The sequence below is a fragment of the Candoia aspera genome, chromosome 15 (genome assembly GCF_035149785.1).
Source record: "Candoia aspera isolate rCanAsp1 chromosome 15, rCanAsp1.hap2, whole genome shotgun sequence".
In the NCBI taxonomy this organism is placed as follows: domain Eukaryota; kingdom Metazoa; phylum Chordata; class Lepidosauria; order Squamata; family Boidae; genus Candoia; species Candoia aspera.
The window spans coordinates 11,378,364-11,399,927 of NC_086167.1; the positions used below are offsets into that span (position 1 = coordinate 11,378,364).

The window sequence follows — 21,564 nt, forward strand, 5'->3', positions numbered from 1 at the left end:
ATGTTCACCTTGGAGATGGCTTCGCTGGAGGAAGATCAAAGCCCTGGAGACGTCGTGCCAGAAAAACTGGCCAAACAATCAGACGGGCACCAGCGTAGCTTGGTTTCCTTCCTGGACCTTGAAAGATCTTCTGTCCAGAGTTTACGACTCCTGTACACTGCCTGCAAAGGAGTAACAACCACAAAAAGATGCCAATACATTGTGTTGCTTGACCTTTTTTTAATCAGCAGTAGCAATAATGTTTTCTCATTTTCAGGATGATTGTTTTTTTCTTTTTTCTGTAATAATACATCCCATAAAAATGCAGTAAATAAATTTAATCAGGGGGTATATAAATTGCTCCTTGTGAAGCAGTGGTTTGAGAGGAGACAGGGCACACTCACTGGCTGGAATATCTTTTAAAAAATCCACATTCCACTGGTACCTTGGGATCTATCCTGTTTGAGATTGGGGTGGGGCTTCGCCAAACAAGGCTGCTGGAAATTACAGTAAAAGGTATTTGTGTGGCTATTCCATTTGCGTCCTGCACCAAAATTTTAAAAGGTGGCAAATTGGAGGCATCTGCTTGTCTCTTTGGGTAAAATCCATACTCATTTATTTTATTATTTATTTGATTTTTGTCCCACCTTTATTATTTTTATAAATAACTCAAGGCGGCGAACGTACCTAATACTCATTCCTTTGAAAACATCCTATCTCAGGGTTGACATCCCACTTCTCCTCATGACCAAACTGTCATCTCTTTATTAATAGTCACTAAATGAAGTATAACTGAGCCATCGCATGAGTCAAGTGGAAAATGCCATGTGAGATGGGGTAGATCAGTATAAGGAGAAGAAACAGTTGTATCAAAGATGACAAAAGATATTTTAGGAAACTAGAAAATCTAAAGGTACTCCTACAGAAACGCCTATACACAATTATAAAATATGCAATAATTAGGGCTGCATAAAATATCTGATTTGGAGATTCCAATCAAAGGGGGATCAATCAAATCTCTGAACTGAATCAATTTTCCAGTTTGTCTTGATTTGAATAATCCAATCAATTCTTCTGAATCGATCCAATTATATTACACCTTATCAGAGGGCATGAAAGGGTGCTTTTCCCAAACCAAAAAAACTTTCTAAAGTGGGTTGATTTGATTCAACGCTCTAATCTGGAAAGACAAGTCAAATGAATTCAGAAATCTGAATCAAATTGGCAATTTGAATTGGGTGGATTCAATCTTATGCTGCCTGGACACACCCCTAATAATGTCTCCTTTAAGTTGAACAGAAATTTGGAAACTTAATGGGGGGGGCAATAGGATGGAAATGATTTGCCACGCTGCCTTCAGAAACATTTTTTAATAACTTTCTATTGCTGTTCAATAACATCTTGCTCTACCAAACATGTCCACGAGAGGGCACTCTGCCTACATTTGAAATGAGATTGTCTCTCCTTAATAAGTTACTTTAGGCTTTATGGTGCCACAGGACGCTTAAGGAATAAATAAAAAAAGGGAATAAAGCCAAAAAAACAGAAAAGGCAAGGATTTTGAGGGTACCCCACATGTATCTTTTCTGTGCCTTATAACTGCCTTCTTTCTTTTCCCTTAATTTCAAGAACCTTATGGGGCAGAAGAAAGTGCAGAAGACATTAGGCTCTCCTGAAGAGCTTGCAGGACATCTTCTCCCACCGAGGATCAAATTTATGACCTTGTTCATGTGTGCTTTGTGTATTGTAGGAGCTCAGACAATTCTAGGAGTTAGTGAGGTAGGTGAGAAAATCCAATGCTTTTACTCCATCCTTGCTTCAAGGTCAAGTTGTTTGGAAACATCTGCAAATGCCTTGATTCTCCTTGCAGGAATTCAGGGAATGCCCTCAACTAGGTAAGTATCTGTGCACACACATTCTTGGGTTTCAGTGGGAGGGGACAGATCTGTCCCACAAAGCTGAGGAGGCAACTTTTGGGGAGCAAAGGCTACTTTATTATTTGTTGGTGGGCCTGAGGGCCACAAAATGGGATGCCCCACCTGATAAATGTGATCAAGGCTAGGTATGGGGGAGCAATATGAGGGTCCTCCCCCACTTCATTTACCAACCATGATATTTTAGGACTTACATTGCTGTTTTGAGAAGTTTCCCATTGCAAAATGCCGGGATGCCATCTTGTGAGCTTCAGCAACCAATGCTGAAGCAATGAGGGCCAGACAAAAGGGGCATTTGGAGTCAAAAACCACCCTAGAGCCACAGGTTGCTTACCCCTGCATGAGGCCGTTCTGAGCTTTTTCAGCTCAGTGTTGTGCAGAACCAGTTGCTGTATTTTGTGAAGCACACTGTATGGCTTTTGCACAAACTTGGCCAACTGTGATTTATTCAGTCAATCGGGGTTTGGCAAACCACAGCTCAGAGTGATGTGGGAATCCAGCTTTCCAACTGTTCTCTTGCAAGAGGAGCCCCTGGCAAGGAAGAATTATATGCCTTTCCCAAGGAGTCAGCAAAGGGCTACTCTTTGGCAACAACATCTGGATTAAAACTTAGTAGCCAAAGAATTTGCTTTCTACAGACAGATGAATGGTGCAATCCAGTCCAATGTAAGCAAGCTAGAAGACATGTTGTTAGAATCAGTGCCCACCAGAAACACCCAGCATGGCCAATGGGGGTGGGGGTGGGCGTGATAGGACCTGCAGTCCAGCATCTAGTGATCATACATTACTTACCTTGACTGAGATAAAGGATGGCAGATAATTCTTATCAAATTAGGAGGTGCTATAGACATGGGATAGATAAGTATCAACTTGGACATTGATGGGAATGCAATTCAAAATGACCTTGATCGGATGGATCCTGGACTGCAATGAAGCAAATAAAATTTTATAGGCACAAATGCAAAGAGTTATTGATTTGGCAGATCAGAATCACACTTGATCACTAAATGAACATGATACACAACTGCAGACAAAGACTAACATAATTGTATGCTGTCTTAATACATCCAGTTTCCACTTTTCTCCCTTCACTAATCATTCTTCACCTAGAATACTATGTCAACCTCTGGAAGACTTTAATGATATAGACTAATTTGAACAGATCTGGAGAATAGCAATGAAGATAATAATAATTCGATCCTAGACGAAGTAAAACTTGATGAAACTCAAGCTTAGATATTTAGGACACATCATATGAAGGCAAGTGGCCCTGAAGAAGACACTGATGCTTGTAAAAATGGAAAACAAATCAAGGAAGGCCAGCAGAAGATATAGTGGGTAGGTACTATCATTGATGACACAATTAGGAGCTTACAGGAATTTAAATAAGTAGTTTCAAATGGAGAATCCTGGTGAAAGGATGTCTGTTGGGTCCTGAAGAATCAGAAGGAGTTGAACCATCACCACCAACAAGACAGTCTTTATTGGAAAGATGGAAGGAACTGGGCATGATTATCCTGCGGAAGAAAGGTTTGAGTGGAATATGGTCACACTGTTTTGCTACATGAAGAAGTATCAATGAAAAGACAGAAGAAGACGTGTTCTTCTGCCCCAGATGGCAGGATTGAACTTAATGGACTTCGGTGTTAGAGGAAAGAAAAGATGACAACATCTGTTTGACCTTGTCTGATCTCTAAAAGCTAAGCTGGGTCAGACCTGGTTAGTCCTTGGATGGAAATCCAAGGGCTGGAGACTCAGCTGGAACATTGCAAAAAACCCTTAAAGAACATTTCAACTTTAGGAGAAATTCCTTAGCAGTATGAGTAGTGCAAGACAGAAACCAATAAATATTCACTGGGAATATCCTAGTTTTGGAGTTTACTCCTGAGCAGAGGAGTGAACTATATGATCTTTGAGATACCTCTAGTTATATTAACATGAACTGAATGGGTGAGCCCAATCTTACTCAGCCCACTGCCCTCTAGATATGCTGGATCCAAATGGTGCTGGTTGGGGGCGGGGATGGGAATTACAGCATGGCACACTTGGCCAACACCAGTTTGGGAAAGTCTGTGCCACAGGACAATTTATCGTTTAGCATTGACAGGCTCTGGAAACCCTGAGTCAGCAGCTCCGAGCTGTTTGGAAGAAGAAAAGACGGGGCGATGTTGCCCCTGTCTCTCCACCAGCTGTTTCTGTCTGAAAAGCAAGAAAGAGCTTTTTTCCCTCTGCACTTTTCAAAGGCATCGGCATTCCAGCCCCCACCTCTTCCAAATTAGGCCATAAGCAGAGCCTTTCTTTTTCTCTGAATCCTTGAAAATGACCAAACTGGAAGTGTTTACGGGAAGAGAGAGACCCTTGGTCTGTGGGCTGCTGAAGCCGAGAGACGAACAGCACGGATTGGATCGGTGGAAGCTGGCCAAATGCCTCACCTTTGGAACAGCGAGAGAGCTGGCTTTGACTTGAAGGATTTTCGGAAAATGTACTGCAATAACCTCTGGGAAGGTATTAAAATCTGAAGAAGGCCGGTTTTAAAACCCCCATCTATCCTCTCTCTGTTGGCTCTCGTTCTGGACTTGCCGGGATATTCCAATCCAATTATGCGCTTGTCATCTGAAAGATGTCAAAACCCTCATCAGAATCTTTGCTTCTGGAGGATTAAGGCTGTTGTTTAAAACGTTGAGTGGTCTTTCTCATGGTTTGTCCTTTCAAAATTCCAGGGCAAGCCACTGTTTCTTTTCCTGTCCTGTGCGTAAGTTGCATGAATGTTGACACAGAAGAACACGACTGGAAGACTCAAAGCAAGCTGCTTGACTCCCAGTTCAAACAGCGGGTTCTGAAGAGTCTCCGAAAAGGGCTGTCTTTCATAAAAGGCACAAACAACAGTGTTATGCAGCTCGGGGGAGATCAACATTTTCTGCCCATTTAGGTTTTAAGCAGCTTGCTGGGACAGCAGGAAAGCAGACATGTTGGAGGAGAGGTCTGTTAGTCTATGGCAGCGAAAAATCAGGAGGGATCTGGTTGTGCCTTTTCAGACTGAAAGCTTATGCCTTTCAATAAAATGTATTCATCTGAAAAATTGCTACCAGATTCCTTCTGGTTATCTTTTGGCCTCCAGGAAGTCATGGCCATATGGCCAGGACAAAAATACATTCACTTTAATGGGTTTTTTTCCCCTTTAAAAACATGCCCAACTCCCTTAACTGCTCGAAGCTGTGGACAACGTACGGTAAAAACATGACTAGTGTCCATTAAAAAAAAAAGAATAATGACTATAGAACACAAAAGCTAGAAGAGAGGCATTCAAAATCCTGGGGAAAATAACTTGGTTTTGAACTGTAGCATGGGGAAGATTTGCTTCAACTCCACTGGCAACTCATTCAATGATAGACTCACTCTGATTTCTCTCCAGTCAAGCGTGGAATCATTTCTCCCCTTTTTTTTTGACAAAGTAATAGTCGTGGGAGATCTCTTGAACCTGCACTCAAAACTACCTCCTCAATACCATAGGTATCTTCAGATTGCTGAAGCAAGTCAACCAACCCAACCATCTCAAGTCAAAAAGAAGGCTGAGACAAAGCCGTGAACCCAAAGCCTTTTGCTCAGATGCTCCCAACTGTGGAGAGCCATCACCGAGGCCTCTCCTAGTTTTTTCTGTCTTGGTGAACTAGAATGCCTACTAGATGTGTGTGTGGGAGAGAGAGAGAAAGCAGCTGAGCATCGCCAGGCAGGGCCGCAACTGGGGTGGGGGGGCAAGCGGGACATGTGCCCCAGGTGCCGCTCTGGGGGGGGTGCCAAAATGAGTGCCGGGGGGGCACCAAAATGGGTGTGGAATCCATGTTTGCCCTGGGAGACACAGACCCTAGTTGCAGGCCTGTCACCAGGGACACTGCACTTGGGTGTGTCCTGACTGATCTACCTCCTTGAAAAGGACAGTCTTCTAACTGAAGGCCTGTAAGCAGGACAGTCCTCATCCCATTCACAGAGCTTTGAAGGCTCATTGTTATTGTTATGGTTGTTGTTATTTTGATTTATATCCTGCCTTTCCTTCAGGAGCTCGCCACAGCTTTATGGGGCCCTCCCTTCATTCTCTCAGTACCACGGTAACTCCGAGAGATAAGGCCAACCACTCTCTCCAACTTGAACTGGGACCAATCTCTCAACCGCTACGCTGCGCACTGAGTCAGTGGATTAAGGGATGGGGGCCACCATCAACTCAGCTGAGAAATCTACCTCCCTGAGTCGGCCCCTCCCTCACCCGTAACTTGGCAATGAGCATCCTCCCAGGCTTCAGTGAGTAAATAAGGATGGCATCTAATCCACCCAAGTAGGACCACAAGACAGAAAAAACTAGGAGAGGCCTCGGTGATGGCTCTCCACGGCTGGGAGCATCTGAGCAAAAGGTTTTGGGTGCACAGCTTTGTCTCAGCCTTCTCCACCAGAGCAAGATGGGTGGCCTTTCTATTCTTAAAGCAGTTATCATTTCTAAGAGCTCATTCATACCTGTGCATTAACGTAATTTCTGTACAAAGCTGAGCTTTGTCTTCTGTTTTTCCAGCAATGCCTCCACACAGCTCTCGTTTCTTCTCCTCTCCTCACGCCCCCTGAAATTTGTGGTAGATTTTGGAATGAGAAAATCAGGGAGGAAAAAAATACTTATGTGTAGAAGAAGGAAGAACGCCAGGGCCAGTTCTTCGACACATGCCATCGATTCCCTGCTCTGGGCTCAACTGTTAGGTCGGTAGCTAAGCAAATAAGGAAGAAGCCACCAACTTCTAGTTTATTGGTGCTATTAAACCATTCAGACATCAGGGACATCTTAGACAGTCTTCCCTGGGCTTTTCCCCCCTCTTCTTCCTTTTAAGGTGGCCAGCTGAACAAGGAAATAGTGGACATGGGAGAAGAAGGAAGAAAGGAAGAGAAAAAGGAAAAGAGAAGGACGAAAAGACAGAGAAGAAAGGAAAGGAACGGAGGGGGAAGGAAGGGTGAAAAGAAAAGAAGGAGGGAGGGAAGGGAAGGAGGGAGGAAGTGGAAAAAGGAGAAAAAGAAGGAAGGGAAGAAGGAAGGGAAATGAAAAGAGAAGGGGAAGGGAGAGAGGAAGAAAGGGACAAAGAGAAGGAAGGAAGGAAGGAAGGAAGGAAGGAAGGGGGAAGTAGAATGAAAGGGTTAAAGAGACAAGGAAGAAAAGGGAGTAGTAGAAGAAAACAGGAAGAAAAGGAAAAGAGGAGGGAAGGGGAGGGAAGGGGAGGAAGGAAAGGGCTACGGAGGGGGGCTCCTGCCCGCTTTCTCGCAAGACTCTGTAACCCCGAGAGAGCAAAAAGGGATCCCTAAGAAGCGGGCCAGGCCGAGGGCCACCGCGCCTCCTTTCCCCGTCCAGTCAGCCGAAGCCGCGCCCGCGCCCCTCGCCTCCAACAGGGCCGGCCGGAGAGCGGGGGGGGGGGGGACCGCGAAGCCCCTCCGCCCCTCCGTCGCAGGTGCTGCGCCCGCCCCGGGGAGGCAGCGAGGACGGCGACTGGACGGCCGCGCGGGAGAAGCGGACCCGGCGGGCGGCGTCGGGGAGGGCGGTGCGGGGAGCCGGGCGGGGGCGTCCAGCCAGCCAGCCTGCCATCCCGCGCGGGCACGGGCTGCGCCGCAGCTGCCGCCGGCCGCTCCGCCAAGAAGGCGCCCCCGGAGGAGCGAGAATGGGCCAGATCCGCGCGCGGCCCCGCCGACCCGCCTGCTGGGCTCTGCTGACAGCGGCCGCCCTGTGCTGCTGCTGCTGCTGCTGGGGGGCGGAAGGCCAGGTAACCCGGGCAGAGGTTTCGCGAGGGGGGCGCGCTCCCTCGGGGCTCCCGCTCGCGCTTCCCTTCCTCCTCCTTCCTCCTCCTCCTCCTCCAGAGTTGCTTTCCTCTGCTTTGCAGAGCAATCAGATAGTGGGGAACCCGACCCCCCGCAAATCCTCCCCCCCAGAACCTTTCCCCAAGTCCCCGAGGCCGGGCGCCTCTCCAAAGTGCCGGGCTCGGTGCGTAATTACGCTTCGCCTTTCCGAGAGTTTGGGCGAGCGGGGAGGGAGGGGGGGGCTTGTCCAGACACGTCGAGGTGGCTCTCCCCCCGCCATCCCGGCTTTTTTCCTCCGTCTCCTCGGGCTCGGTGGAAAGGTTGGTGGGGGTGGGGGTGCGGGAGAGGCAGAGCCGGACGAGCGGGGGGCCCTTTGGATGTGCAAACAGGGTCCATGTGGGTTTAATTGAAAAGGAATTTTTTTTAAAAAATGGGTGGGTGGGAAGAGCCCTTCGTCGCTGTTTACGATCCTTCGCGCTGGGAGGGACTGAGGCGGACAGGGCTCCCTTTGATTTCGGCTTCCGCGGATTCCTTCCAAAAGGGACCCACGCAGATTTGGGGAGGGGGCGAGGGCTGCGGGGGCTTCCCGGCTTGAAGGGCGGTGGGAGCACTTCTCTTCGCCACCAGCCCTCTTTATAATTGAGTTGCAAGCCGCGGACGAGCCACCCTCTCAAACTTTTCGCGGGGGCCGTGGGTGGAAACCAGATGAAAACCGGTGGGGTTGCGGAGGGAGGACGGGGGAGAGGCAGAGATGATCTGATGGAAGGCTGGAAGCGTTCGTTCAGCCCCCTGGAATGGCTAAGGGGTTGAGCTGCCTAGTTTGGGTTCTTGAAAACCAAGGTTAGTCATTCCATACCTGCTCCTTTTGCCTCAATTCAAAACGGGAGCTCTGGACTCATTTTCAAACCCTGCACCGTCGCTCTGCCCCTCCACAAGTGATGGCTGTCATCCGTGGCCTTCTCCATGTCTTTGGGCCAGCTGAGAAGACCACTCGGCCCTTCTTGTGCCTTTGGAAGTTGGGAAGAGGACAATGTCGGGAGGCCAAAGGCCGCAGCTCCCACTGTGACAATATAACCGCAAAAAATACCAAGTTGTGACCTTCAGCTGGCTGTTCCGGAGCAGGCTTTGTACCACGCTCTCTGTTTGGCTAAAATGGGATAGTGGAGTTTGTGGTTTTGGGTGTTGTGCGAACCCAGCTGATTCATTCTGGCTTTGGAGGTAGAGCTTGTTCACCTTCATATAGTACAGAATCAGAAATATGAAATCTTGTTCTTCCTGGAACAAGAACACACTTCTGTTGAGTCCGTTGATCTACCAAAACGTGTGTGGTTGCAATGGAGTCATGCATGGCACTAAGCCACTATTTGATTTAATCTTTTTTTTTTTTGAAGCCATAATGATCTACTCCCCATCACATAGACAATAAGTCATGGTTTGAAGTCACCAACTAGGCAAACCCCTTTATGGCTTTGTCATCTGGTAGGAGAACCCAGCCAGGACACTGACCCTGGGGAAGAAAGTTCTGGGTTCAAATCTCCATTAAACCATGAAAGTTAGAATTGACCTGGCCACTCAGTCTAGCCTAACCTTTTCTACCTTGAGTTGATGTTCTTCTGATGTGGTAATTCCTAACTAGCATCTTGGGAATGATAAGACCTGTGAATCCATGTACCTGGGGGAAAAAGTAGGACCACATGTAGCATATTGAGCTTCTTGGAAATGACAACAACAACAACAACAAACAATGGTAAATGTTGCCTTTGAAGTGAAAAGGATGAAACAATTGACCATCTGATCAGTGGCTGCGGCAAAATTTCAAAAATTGACTGTAAGTAGTGTCATGACTGAGTTGCCAAAATTATTCATTGGAAACTTTGCCAGAGGTTTGGAATGAATGTAGCAAGAACCATTGGGACCATCAAGTTGAGAAGGTTTTGGAAAATGAGCGGGTTAAGATGTTACGAGACTTTAAAACCCAAACAGACAGGCATCTTGTTTATTTTATTCATTTATTTCTCAAATTTATACTTCCGCCCATTTCCCCCTGCAGTTCATAGCACGGCTGATATCAGTCATCGAAAAGAAGGAAGTCTGGTTCACTGATGTTGCTATGCTAGGATTGAGGAAAAGCAATCCAAAAAAAAAAATATTACGAAATACTGGGACTTGCAGATTCAAGCTGAACGCTTATGGACAAAGAAATCTGCTGTTATATCAATCATGATTGGAGCCCTTCGAGCAATACCTAAAGGGCTCCCTCGATAGTTGGAAGTTTTAAATTTATCGGACCCAAACACCCTAATTTTACCGTAAATAAATAAATACCCTGCTTGGAACTGCCCATATCCTCAGACACTACCTTAATAATTCTTAGGTTCTTGGTTAGGACTTGAATTATTAAGTTTTCACCAGTCTTTGACTGTGAATCTAATTGTAGATTACCCATATAACAACAACAATAATAATAACAACAACAATCATCATCATCACCATCATCTGCCAGTAATGAAAAATTGGTGGGAACATATAGTTGAAAAAGTAGTCAAAAATGTTGGGAAAATTGTGGGATTTCCGATGCTTCCAAGCCAGGTTTTAACTATGTAATCAACCTGCCCCATTCACAGATTCCAGGGGATACCTTATGCTAAGCCACAATTCTTCAAACTGAATTGTTGAATAAATAATAAAAATAATGTAGTCGAAAAAGAGCAGGTTAAAATATTGTGGGATTTCCAAAGAAACTGATAAACCTTGGCGCATCACACACCGGATTGAACTGAGGTTGAAAAGAAGAAAATGTGGATAATTGATGTGGCAATACCAGAGGATAGTAGAATAGAAGACCAAGAATTGGAGAAGATTACGAAGTGTCAAGATCCAAAAACCGAAGGTGAAAGATTATGGCATAAACCAGCCGTGGTGGTCCCAGTGGTTACTGGCATGCTGGGCACCATACCAAAAAGTCTTGGATGGCACTAAGAAAATCGACATGTTGACAAAATTTCCATCTGTCGGTTACAAAAGGCCACATTGCTTGGACCCACACACATACTGCACCAATCCATTATGACATCCTAAGTTCTTGGGAAGAACTTGATGCGAATGAAGGCCAACACCAGCTAAAGAACGGCAGCTGTGATTTCATGTAGTTGTGTAGACAACAACAACAACAACAACAAGCCATCTGCAGATACTTGCTCTCAAAGCAAAATCTAAGATGGATTTCCCCTCTCCACTCAATTGTGCTCCTAAGCTCAGCAAACTATTAAAAAAAAAAAACTTCAACTCCGAAACTATGTCCCTCAATTAGCAAAGAACGCAGTTTGATTAATAAAGTCTATGACATTTCAGCTATTAAATCTGCAGAGCAACTGGCAGCCAGGCTGGTTTCACAGCCTGCTGTATTAACTCTCTTGCCAGATCAACCGAGCAGATAATAGAAGCCAAATCCATGTAGTAAATAATGCAGGCAAAGTGGAAAAATGGGCCCTTTGGCTGGTAACAGACATACGGTGGTTTGTAGCCAATAAAGACAACCACAATTAGAAAAACTGGGAAAATAGTGTGGTTGGGTCAACCACAACCAACATTGTCTACCATATAGAAAAACTGACCTTGTTAGCACCTTCAGCACAGTCAGGGTACCCTAACATATTTTCATCCCCACAAAAACTATCAGTTTTTCCCAATTTGGGCAACTTCCAGATATGTAGGCTTCAATTCCCAGAATTCTCAGCAAAGACCCATGTCAGAAAAAGCTGAAGTCCAACCTGAAGAAGGCCAGCATTCTCTTCCCAGCAGCAGTAGCTTCCAGAAGCTCATGGGCATACCATGAAGATGTTGACCTTGTTTAGAGGCATATTGTCAACCAAACACAGATCAACCTTTCCTGAAGGTATTTTAAACCTCAAAGGTGGAGATTTGCTATTTCAAAGTTGGGGAATGCAAGCATTGGACAGAGTCCAAATTAAAGGCCAGGGGAATGTTCCTTTCTTCCCAGCTGGCCTATTCTATTCCCTGTCACATCATGAGATGCCACACTCTGTTGAAGAAATGGGTGGAAGTGAATGCTTTAAAGTGATGGTGCATAATGTTTCATGGATATGAAGTGAGACTCTCATTTGTCCAATTTTTCATCCCTATGGATAGAAGCTGTGGGTTGATTTGGCCTTGACAGACCACTGACGAATGCAGCATTTGAAGTCTCCATCCCTTCATCTTTAATCTGATTAGTATTTAGGAGACCATGAGGCAGCCCAGGTCTATGGGTTAGCCTGGGAAGTTGAAGAATCTGGCAACCCACTTCTGCATCATTGTCAAGAAAACTAGATGGCTACATCCATAGCATTACCAGTAACTGAGTTCAAACTGAGGGAATCTTTACCTTCAAATTCACCTAATGGAATTTGTCCAAAGGAGAAATGAAATGCCATTGGATGTAGAGGAGATCACCTTGAAGAAGGTTTTCAACCGCCTTTTGATAAACACAGACTTAGACCCCAAAATGAAGAGAGTGTGAGGAAGAGACTCAAGATTGCCCACCTTGACTCTCTTTAGTATGAGAGGGAAGAAGAGGGAAAATTATGTCAGGTTTTCAAGTTTCTCTTATTGTGCCTTCGAACAATAAAGTAGAGTTCCATTCATTCTTGTGGAGTCTGTATCCTGACCTGGCTGACCTTGAAAGCTTGACAAAGGCAGTCTTGCTGATTTGTTTTAATAGAGAAACCAGGACAATGATTACCTAGCACTGTGCTGAAAATGTAATCCTCATTATTTTCAACATCTTCATTCAGTTGGGTGGAAAAGATGGCTTTTAATTCCTCTCCCCAATTAAGTTACCAGTTTATGCATGAGCTGCTGTTTTCCATTGCAACCTTCAGATATCTGCAGCCTCCCTGGCTTTCCTCACCTGGATGGAGACAACAGTTAAAAGAGGAAAGGATCGTAAGGATGGAGGAATGGAGCTGAAAGGGTGAAGTTCCTTCAGTCCCCCTTTTTGGAAATCCAAGATAGGATCAGAGTTTTGGTCCTTGCCGTAAGAGCAGGTTGGTCCACTTGTAGAGCTGTGAATAAAACAAATGTAAGAAAAGCTCTTTCATTTAAACTAATTATAATAATAAACTCTGGTATTTCTTACGATGAAGGAGGGAGGGGGAAAATAAGGAAATAATTCAAGGCATTTGGGGAAGTTGAAACCCAGAGTAAGTAGTCAATGATGGTCTATGGCCAGTTTCCCTTCCCACATGTGGATTGTTTTCTTATCCATATGGCCTTCTGTAGCATGCTCAAGATGTGGGAACGTCCTAGGGGTCTTCATAAAAGAAAGTCTGACTTTGCACTGTTGGAAAACAAAGCCAAGTTCCAAACTGTTTTCATCTCTGCATGGGGGGGAGGGGAGGGAGGGAAGAAGGGAAGGGAATGAGCTTTGAAAAACTAACAAATCTCACAAACAGCCACTCCCAGAATTCTCCCCAAGGACTTGCTTTGAGCATTTCTTTGAATTTTCCCAGCAGACTCAGTGACTGTTGCTATGAACATGGTCGGCAGGGCTGTGTTTCCTGAAGAAGAAGACCACCAACCCACCTTTTCCTTCTCTCTCATTTTGCTAGCTTTAAAACAACAGCTAGGCTGCCTGGGATGAATACAAAACATCTATCTAGGGCCTCAACATCTGGATTGCCCCAAATACTGCACTCAATGATTTTTTCCCCGTAAGCCAGCAGCAATCTTGTCTTACTACTTGAGAGAAGTAAGGGGGGGAAAAAACAGGAAGAAATTGAAATAGGGGGAAGAACTGGGGCATGCATGGGTGTGGGAGAGGTGAAAGATATTGTGTTCAGGACCCCCTAGGATTCTGATGACCCCACTACCCATCCAATGGCTTTGCTTCCATCTTAGAATCTTGTACACTAATTTCAATGTCAAGTCTTGGGTTCAACGTTGCTGTACTAGATTAATTGACAGCCAATTTGGTGTTGTGGTTCAAGGTGCCAGGCTAGAAACCAGGAGACGGTGAGTTCTAGTCCTTCCTTGGGCATGAAAGCCAGGTGGGTGACCTGGGGCCAGTCCTTCTCTCTCAGCCCCAGGAAGAAGAAGGCAAGGTTAAACCCCTTCTGAACATGCTGCCAAGAAAACTGCAGGAATTTGTTCATAAAGGTGCCAGAATTCAAGACTGGCTCAAAAGCACACCCACAATCCTAGATTAATTCATAAAAACAAAGTATACACACATCTTGGTTTCTTGCCCCCATCTTGACTGTTTTGTCTCCCATCCCCAGGGACACTCCTGCATACATATAACAGAACTAATGGAAAAATATAACATCCGTATTTCTCAGAAGACTGATACTTATTTGATTAAACAGCCAACATCCATGCTCCTGAAGCAGGACTTTTTTTTAAAATTAGTATATTTATATCCCATATTGTTTCCATCAAGGTGATATATGTTGAAATTCCCACATGACCCCTGATCCAGGCATGGAAGTCAGTTTAACTTCTGCAAAGTTCAACTTTGGAAATCAGTCTAACTTCTGCAAGGTGGCCATACATTACACCCTGGGCTGTGCTCAACGGTCATGGAGCTTTTTAGCGCTGGGTAGGGACAGAAAACAAGGAGATGAAGAAATAAACTGGAGATATCATGCCTTTCTGTCCTCCATTTTCAAAAATCCACTCAACCCAACTTCCCCAAACGAGCATTTCAGTTTGGGGCTATATTTTCAGAATGCGTGCAAGTATGGGAAAATGATTTGGACGGCTGCTCCTTTCAAAACGCCACCCCACCCCACATGATGGCTTGTAGAAAACTAGCAAAAATAGCTGCCTGAAGACCACCTTTTCTTCATGCATGGAGGGGTCTGCATGGTATTCAGGATGACAAGAGACTCCAAAAATGCAATTGCTTCACTGCATTCCTTAGTTGCAGACAGACCAGGGAAATAACATGGAGAGGTTTTGTTTATTGTGTGACTCAACTCAAAGTAGGGAACAAACTGAAACAATCTTCTGCAAGACAAGCCTTCCAAACAATTATATGGCAAGGAAGTGAGCCTAGGAAATGCTGCAGAAACAATGTTCACCAGAAATGTAGGGAAAGCGCCTGAAAAATGAGAGTAGACTTAACTTTTGCTTGTTCCTTAATGTTTACTTTCTCTCATCTATGATGTGCTCCATTAGGGAACCTGAAGGACCAGGCTGGAGAAAGATCATCCTGGAGAAGGTCTATCTCTGTCGTTGCTAAGAGTTGACGTCAACTTGATGGCACATAAACCATTAAGAAGATCTTTGCAGCCATAGGTTATCATCCCAAGCCTTTAGTATTGTAGTTAGCTAGCTTTTCTGGAGCCCATAATATGAGGAATGTTCATGAGATGTTGGCACTTTTGAAAAATTGTACTTAGTTTAATTGAATTTGGGGAGGATATGAATCCTTGGGGGAAGGGCTAGGAGGATACACCAGTACCTTAGCTATCAACCGTAGATTGATAGGCTGCATAATTATGCTCTGAAGGCTTCAACCCACCACATGTTTTCTTCCATCTTCCCAAAGATGTGACTTGGGGGGCACAAGTTTTGAAGAACAAAAGCCACCCAATTGCCTGGGATGCTCCACTAACTATTAAGAGAAAGAGAAAGACATTTCATGGGGAAACAACAAGCTGAGATGGTTTTAAAGAAAGCCACACCTTTTCTGAATGAGTAAGCTATGCCTTTGTTGACTCACAGACAGTTTTCTATTTCCATGCAATTACCTACAGACCTTCCTGGCATCTGATGCTGTAATCAGCAAGAGAAAAACATGTCAACTAAGCTCAGTTAATTTGGTGCTATGGCAAAATAATTTCTGGCTAAGCCAGAAGATCAGAAGCAAATTCTAAATCTTGCTGGGTTTTTCCTAATAAAGAGACAGCCGCATTTACTTTATAAAATCCAGCTGGTTAAACAAAGCAGTGGGGTTATGCAACAATAATCTATTAGGTTTGATTTTTTTTAAAAGTCCAATAGATTTGATTAGGCTTCCACATTTTCTCATTTCTGAGAATTTCTGTGAAAAAATCAAGATAAGGGAAATGTGTCCATGCAGATGTTGTGGAGCATCAGCCAGCATGTATTGAAGCAAGGGACCCTGGGAATGGATCTCCAGCAACATCTGATGGGATGCAGAGTATGGGTACCAGATCTGGGTTGTAAAAATCTGCATGACCACAAGATGGCAGCACAAAGATTTTTGGGGTGGGTGGGTAACTCTGTCTCCACCTTATGGTCATCTGGATTTTTTTGCACATGGTAGCCATAATATAGATTTCTCATCCTTGCATCTCACTGCATAAAATGGGTATCAATCTTAATACCAAAATTGTTTGGGCCTGCAAGAAAAATTAGGGGAAAATTGAAATCCTAAAACACTACCCCCCCTACCAACAGTTTTAAACAAGAAAACTTCTTTTAGGGTAATTCCCACCAAATTCTATATGCTGAGTTATAAGTTGTTTAGCAGCCACTAATATAAACCTCTAACTCTATCATCAATATCTCTCTATCTCTCTCTACCTCTGGATAATTCTTTTTTTAAAAGAACTTTATTAATTTTTAGAGTATAGTTAAAATACAAAATATAGAATGTAGAAGAGATAGAGTACAGGACGAAAGAAAAAAGAAAAACCATAAAAGTGCAAAGTAGAAAACAGAAACAGAAAGTGACTTCCGACTTTCTCCAGTGCAGATATAAATGTATTTACAAACTGTCTCTGTATAATTCTGTTCATACAGCAATTTTTCATTTGCTCCCTCAACGGCTGGATAATTTAAGCTGAAGTACATTTTAACCCCAAGCCAATTTTAGTCTGGTGTGGTTCAAATATGTATGGCTTGTTTATATTTGGAATATGGAACATGTGTCTGTTTCTGTGTCTGTGTGAAAGAGAGAGTATGCTGAATTTAGTTGATGTGGTTCTTGTTCTCTGCCATGGCCAGAGTACCATTTGCAAATAAAATGTGTTTTTGTGTATGCACAACCATCTATAGATATTGTACTCTATGGGATTCTGCTGGTGTGCTGCTAAGGTCAGAGTGAGCATTTGCAAATAAAATGTGTTTATCTGAAAGATGGAATTCAGCCTCCATGGTCAACTGTGCACATTTGCCAAAACAGGAGTCTTTAATCTTTTTGTAAATTCCGTTGCAGAGAATAAATTAAAGCCTTATATCCATTAGAAACTCCTCTTTGTGGTTTGGAACATTGTAGGGGGGTGGGAGGGAGAGGAAGTTTCCTGACTTATCCCATCTTTCCTCACTCTTCTGTCAAAATGCATTCAAGGGTTGGCTTGACCTTCCTGGCTATAAATGAATAATTACAGACTGCTGAGCTGACCTTTTCAAATAGAGTAGAGCAAACAGGGCTGGGGGCTGGGATCTGGAGAATGTTATGGTTTTTTGTTCCCTCCCTCCACCATCTCTTAAATCAACAGAAAGACTCTTTTCAGAATAAGGGAAGCATCCTAGATACCAGAAAAAACATCTCAAAACTGGCCATTTCTTCCCATAACCACATTATGGCTCTCTTGCAGATGTATAATATTGATCAGCAGGAAGGCTGATCTCAAGATGTTTTGGCCTAGAACTTGCAAAGCCTCTTGCCACTGGCAATGCTCACTGGGACTACTAGAAGTTGACATCTGGCACATCTGGAGGGTATCTTCATTGCCTAAACTTTGGTATAGATAGCACCTTCACTGTGAAGGGACGCGGTGGCGCTGCGGGTTAAACCGCTGAGCTGTCGATCGGAAGGTCGGCGGTTCGAAACCGCGCGGCGGGGTGAGCTCCCGTTGCTCATCCCAGCTCCTGCACACCAAGCAGTTTGAAAACATGCAAATGTGAGTAGATTAATTGGTACCGCTTCGGCGGGAAGGTAACGGCGTTCCGAGTCGTCATGCTGGCCACATGACCCAGAAGTGTCTATGACAACGCCGGCTCCAAGGCTTAGAAACGGAGATGAGCACCGCCCCCTAGAGTCGGACTCGACTGGACTTTACGTCAAGGGAAACCTTTACCTTTACCTCACTGTGAAAGTTGACTTCTTGATTGCCACTGTCAAGAGTGGCCGACCTTGAACATCTCTATTTAGGCAGAGTGAAGCGATGACCGCAGGCAGTAGATGCTGAAGGTAGATGGTGGCATCAGTCTCTTGAGGCTTCAGCTGTTCTTTTCCACTGAAGGACAGAATTGTTCAGCAGCCCAAGATGGCTTTCTGAGAGAGAAAAGATCATGCCGTTCTTCCATTGCATGTATGAAAGCTGTGTAGATGGGCAGCTAAATCTTTTTGCAGTAGTGACCATAGAGTGGGGACAATATTCCAGAACATCAAGAGAAAGCAGGTTAGCGTCAAGTGCCACAGGCAAAGAATAGGGGACACAACTCTCTGGCATTTTGGTGTCACCTCTGAGAGAACTGCCCTGCCCTGGAATGGAGAAGGGGGCTTCATCTTCCCCTCTGCTTCTGACAGCCAAATATCTTGGGTCAACCCTTGTTCTAAGCCTAAGAATATGACTTAGTGCAGAAACAATCAAAAAATGATGCCCTGGAGAAGAGTGGGGGTGCACGTATGAAACAGAGAGAAAACTTAGGAAAATAACAACCTTTCTCAAGAGAGTTTCGTTTCAGACTGAGGGGAAAAGAATCTAGAATATTTTCACATCTGGGCTTATACACAGACTCTGTAAGATTTCTCTGTTGTCTTGCCAAGATCCATTTTGTGTTTAAACAGACTAAAAATGACTTAATCCCTTTGTAGTTTTCTTTTCTTTTTTTTTTAATTTCCCTTTCCTCCACAATTAATGCCAGAGAATGAATGGTGATTAGAGGAAGGCCTTGTTAATTTATAACTTTGTTCTATCCAAGCCTGATGGTGGGGGATGAGAAAGATACCAGGATTTATATCTTTCAGGTTGGCACCGAAATTACATGGATGACTTATACCTAGGCTGACCATACGTCCCGTTTTGAATGGAACAGTCCCATTTTTTTAACATTTCCAGACCGTCCCGTCATTTTAACATAAATGTCCATTTTGCCCCGTTTTCTTAAAAACCTTAAAAATTTGAAAGTTCCTGCGAACCTGTCAGAAGGCAGCCTGACTTTGGGTGGAAGGAGGGGGAGCTCAGCAGAAACGGGAAAAAAGCTGCAGAGCTCAACCCAGCGGGAAACCTAAAAAGAAAAAAACAGGATCAGCTGATAGGCAGTGGTCAAAGGGCAGCCGATTGGCTCCTGCCTTGAAAGGGCAGGAAGAAAAGAACGTAAAGCACGGCCAGAGGAGGAACGGCTTGTCGGGGACAACCGTTCACTAGACTCTCCAGCCCAGCTTTGCCTCTTGCAAACGAAGGAATCCGACGATTCCCAGCCCGAGAAAACCCGAGAAGTTCCTGCCTGCTGATCCAGCCCGTCGCCAGGCCCTGCCCTGTTTTGCCATCCCAATGTCCCGTTTTTGTCTCAAGGAAATATGGTCAGCCTATTTATACCCTTAGATTTAAGCATCACCATAGAACTGAAGATTAATATAATATAGCCCCCTCCATGCCGAACTAAGCACTGAAATCTTTCTGAACAATATTTCTTTGTATTATAGCTTTAACCTAGCAAATCAGACAGGACGACCATTCTCTTGATGGAGGAGGCAAACTCTGCTGGCCAATTCCCCTCAGCTTCCTCAATACAACTAGATGTGTTTGGATTGCAGCTCTCAGGTTTCTGAGCCAGCATGAGTTTTGTTCTCCTCCCAACATATTTGCAGGACAGGGATGACTTTGCTTGGAATCCATGAACAACACATAATTCAGAATTGAGCAGTCTGAAAGGAGAAGAACTTGATTGTTTGGGAGAGTGAATGCTTTTGTTCAAGGAAATGAGTAAGAACTTTCTCCATTTTTGTTTGTCTGTTTCAGGTCTATTATTCTTGTGGGGCTCAGTTCAATTCATTGGAAAGAGGCTTAATTTTATCTCCTGGTTTCCCAAACAATTATTCATCAGGCATGCACTGTGTTTGGCGATTTCTTATTCCTGCTAAGACATACTTATTGTTGGAGATTTTTGATTTTGATGTGTTTGAAAGCATCAGTGAAAACCCGAATGCCTGGGATGGATATTTTTCTTTTACAAAAAGTACAAACACGGACTCTTCACCCAGTGAAGAAACCACAGAGTTTTCAAGCACCATCTTCCCTGCCAAGACTTCAGTTCCCCATGATCTTGACTCAAAAGATCTTGATGATGGCTTTCCAGAAGCTACGTCTCAGAACCTTGAGTGGAAGGAATTCCATCCAAGAGAACCCCAAGAATTAGCTGTTACTCAACCAAGTAAATTCCCAGTCCAGGGAGTAACCAATGATACCTTGACAAGACAAATGTCTGATGGAAAACGAGAGAATAAGGACTTAGTGGACAAAATATTCTTTGCTCACTACCCTGCTAAGGAGAACGCCAAAGTTCCTCCGAACCATTTAGGAAAGGTGATTTTTGGAGAAGATGTTGCCATTTCAACAATGATATTGCCAATTAACATCTCATCCACTCCACCGTTCTCAGCTGATGTTTGTCCCGATGATGTCTTATATGTCTCAGATCTCACTGCCTTTTCTTCTCGCTTCTGTGGGACAAAATCACCCTTAAACAAAAACATGACCTTTGGATCTTCTCTGAAGATGGTGGAAGTTATTGTGGAGCTGATCACCACAACCGATCGTGGGCGAGGCTTTGCCATGCTCTTCGAATACAAGAACAGTACAGAGATGATAAGTACAAACGATGTCAAGGATGGAGAAGAGAATATGATGATGATGGTGGTCATAACTGGGATCCTGTTCTTTTCGTTGATTCTTTTATCCTCACTCTGTATTGCGTGTAGGTAAGTGTGAGGGTGGCGGATTCTTCTTCATTTTGAGTTTAAGTCTTAATCCTTAAACTTATTTATGCACTGCATTTCTGTTATTTCCAAAACAAAGCAAAAGTTATTTCTTTTCATGCCTCTTAATAAAAAGCAGGCAAGAAACATCCACAATTTGAAGATTGAATCTTAGTTGTAACTTATGGGTGTAGTGTGAATACTAAAATATAGTAACTTTGATTATATGTGACGGACATCATACTTAATCGGCAACCACTGATTGTTATTGCAAAATAATACATATAATGTATTATTTACATATTATACATATTATACATAATATGTATAATGTATTATTTACTATTCCCTATTTCTCTGTAGAAATACAAACGGAATATGAAAATTATATGGAACATAATTTTAATCCGATTATTTTTATGGAGAGAGGGCCCACAAAGGCAAAAGTGCCTTGGATTAAAAAGCCAAGTAATCCTAAACTCATTAACTCTGACATCTTAAATTGTAATTAATATTGATATAATACTTCTTTTTTAAAATCCTCAGTGGTCTAAGTCATCTAAACATTAGTGTTAATAATTTTCAGTCAATACTATACAAATATCACTGTATCAAAACAATATAATATATTAAGATTTACAACATAATTTTTTAAAAAGTCATAGTTCACACCTACTTGAAGCTGTGTTTCTGAGGTCCAAGTCCCACACTTTAAGCTGCAACATGACTGGACCTGGCACGGTGGATTGATGCTTCTCTGACACAAGAAAAAGTGGTTTGGGAGAATATTATTAATTGCTTAATTAATACATGAATAATTTTTAAAATCATGACTAAATAATTTACACAAAATGTTGACCACTTCAAGCTGGATAATGTAGTGCTTCTGACCAATCAGTTATTGGGTATTTTTTTGTAAAATGCATTTAGTACACATTA

The 21,564-nt window shown here is 43.7% G+C and overlaps 1 protein-coding gene across 1 annotated transcript; it reads left to right on the forward strand.

Annotated features, from left to right (window-relative positions):
* On the forward strand, positions 1-20,632 carry LOC134505922 (uncharacterized). The gene is made up of 3 exons (XM_063315839.1): positions 1-171; positions 7,388-7,696; positions 19,670-20,632. The coding sequence occupies exons 1-3, from the start codon at positions 1-3 to the stop codon at positions 20,630-20,632; spliced, it is 1,443 nt and encodes a 480-aa protein (XP_063171909.1).
* Positions 20,633-21,564: the final 932 nt, after the last annotated feature.

What these genes read in the sequence shown, in the direction of transcription:
- LOC134505922 (XM_063315839.1), top strand. Translation starts at nt 1, where the DNA reads ATGTTCACCTTGGAGATGGCTTCGCTGGAGGAAGATCAAAGCCCTGGA. An exon ending in TGTACACTGCCTGCAAAGGA is followed by an intron (nt 172 to 7,387) that starts GTAACAACCACA and finishes CCTCCGTCGCAG; the next exon opens with GTGCTGCGCCCGCCCCGGGG. An exon ending in GCTGGGGGGCGGAAGGCCAG is followed by an intron (nt 7,697 to 19,669) that starts GTAACCCGGGCA and finishes TGTCTGTTTCAG; the next exon opens with GTCTATTATTCTTGTGGGGC.